At 69.4% G+C, this 863-nt stretch overlaps 1 protein-coding gene across 1 annotated transcript in view; it reads left to right on the forward strand.

Annotated features, from left to right (window-relative positions):
* DENND4B (DENN domain containing 4B) overlaps positions 1–863 on the forward strand; it is a 16,486-nt gene that overhangs the window by 10,282 nt on the left and 5,341 nt on the right. The window contains exons 9-10 of the mRNA XM_033519789.1: positions 145–486; positions 564–744. Of these exons, the coding sequence (XP_033375680.1) occupies positions 145–486; positions 564–744 (523 nt within the window). The remainder of the gene's footprint in view (positions 1–144; positions 487–563; positions 745–863) is intronic.

An 863-nucleotide genomic window follows, 5' to 3' on the forward strand; every position in this document is an offset into this window, starting at 1 on the left:
AGAATTCCTGAAGGGGCTGGGGAATTCCTGAGGGAGCCGGGAAGGGGCTGGAGAATTCCTGAGGGAGCTGGGAAAGCTCAGGCTGGAGCAAAGGAGGCTCAGGGGAATTTCTGTCTCTGCACAAGTCCCTGGCAGGAGGGGACAGCCGGGGGGATTTGGGATCTGCTCGCAGGAACAGGGACAGGAGGAGAGGGAACGGCCCCAGGGCAGCTCAGGGTGGATTTTCAGGAAAACTCCTCCTGGAAAAGGCCGCGCAGGGAGGTTTGGAGTGGCCATCCCGGGGTGCCCGGGTGGGCACAGCCTGGTCTCTGTGTTCCGGGGGCTCTTTGCCCCCCGGGTGACCGCGGGTGTCCCCAGGTGTGTTACCGCATCCTGATGCAGCTGTGCGGGCAGTACGGGGAGCCCGTGCTCTCCGTGCGCGTCCTGCTGGAGATGAAACGCGCCGGCATCGTCCCCAACACCGTCACCTACGGCTACTACAACAAGGTGACCCCGAGGGGACGCGCCCGGGGGGGGTCCTGGGGGTCCCCTGTCCGCCCCTGACCCCGCCGTGTCCCCTTCAGGCGGTGCTGGAGAGCAAGTGGCCGGCGGGGACGCAGGGGGGGCGGCTGCGCTGGGCCAAGCTGCGGAACGTGGTGCTGGGGGCGGCGCAGTTCCGGCAGCCGCTGCGGGAGCGCCGGAGCGCGGCCGGAGACCCCCCGGGTGAGGGGTCTGGGGGGAACGGGGGGACCCCGTCACCCCCCCGCTGGTGATGGAGCCCCTCTGAGCGTCTCGGGTTCCTGGGGGACACCCCGGTGCTGCTCCCCTGTCCCCTGGGGTAGGGGGGTGATGTGGGGGGGCCGTGTCTCCCCATTGACCCCCCC

Source organism: Parus major, chromosome 25LG2 (assembly GCF_001522545.3).
Source record: "Parus major isolate Abel chromosome 25LG2, Parus_major1.1, whole genome shotgun sequence".
Taxonomy (NCBI): Eukaryota; Metazoa; Chordata; class Aves; order Passeriformes; family Paridae; genus Parus; species Parus major.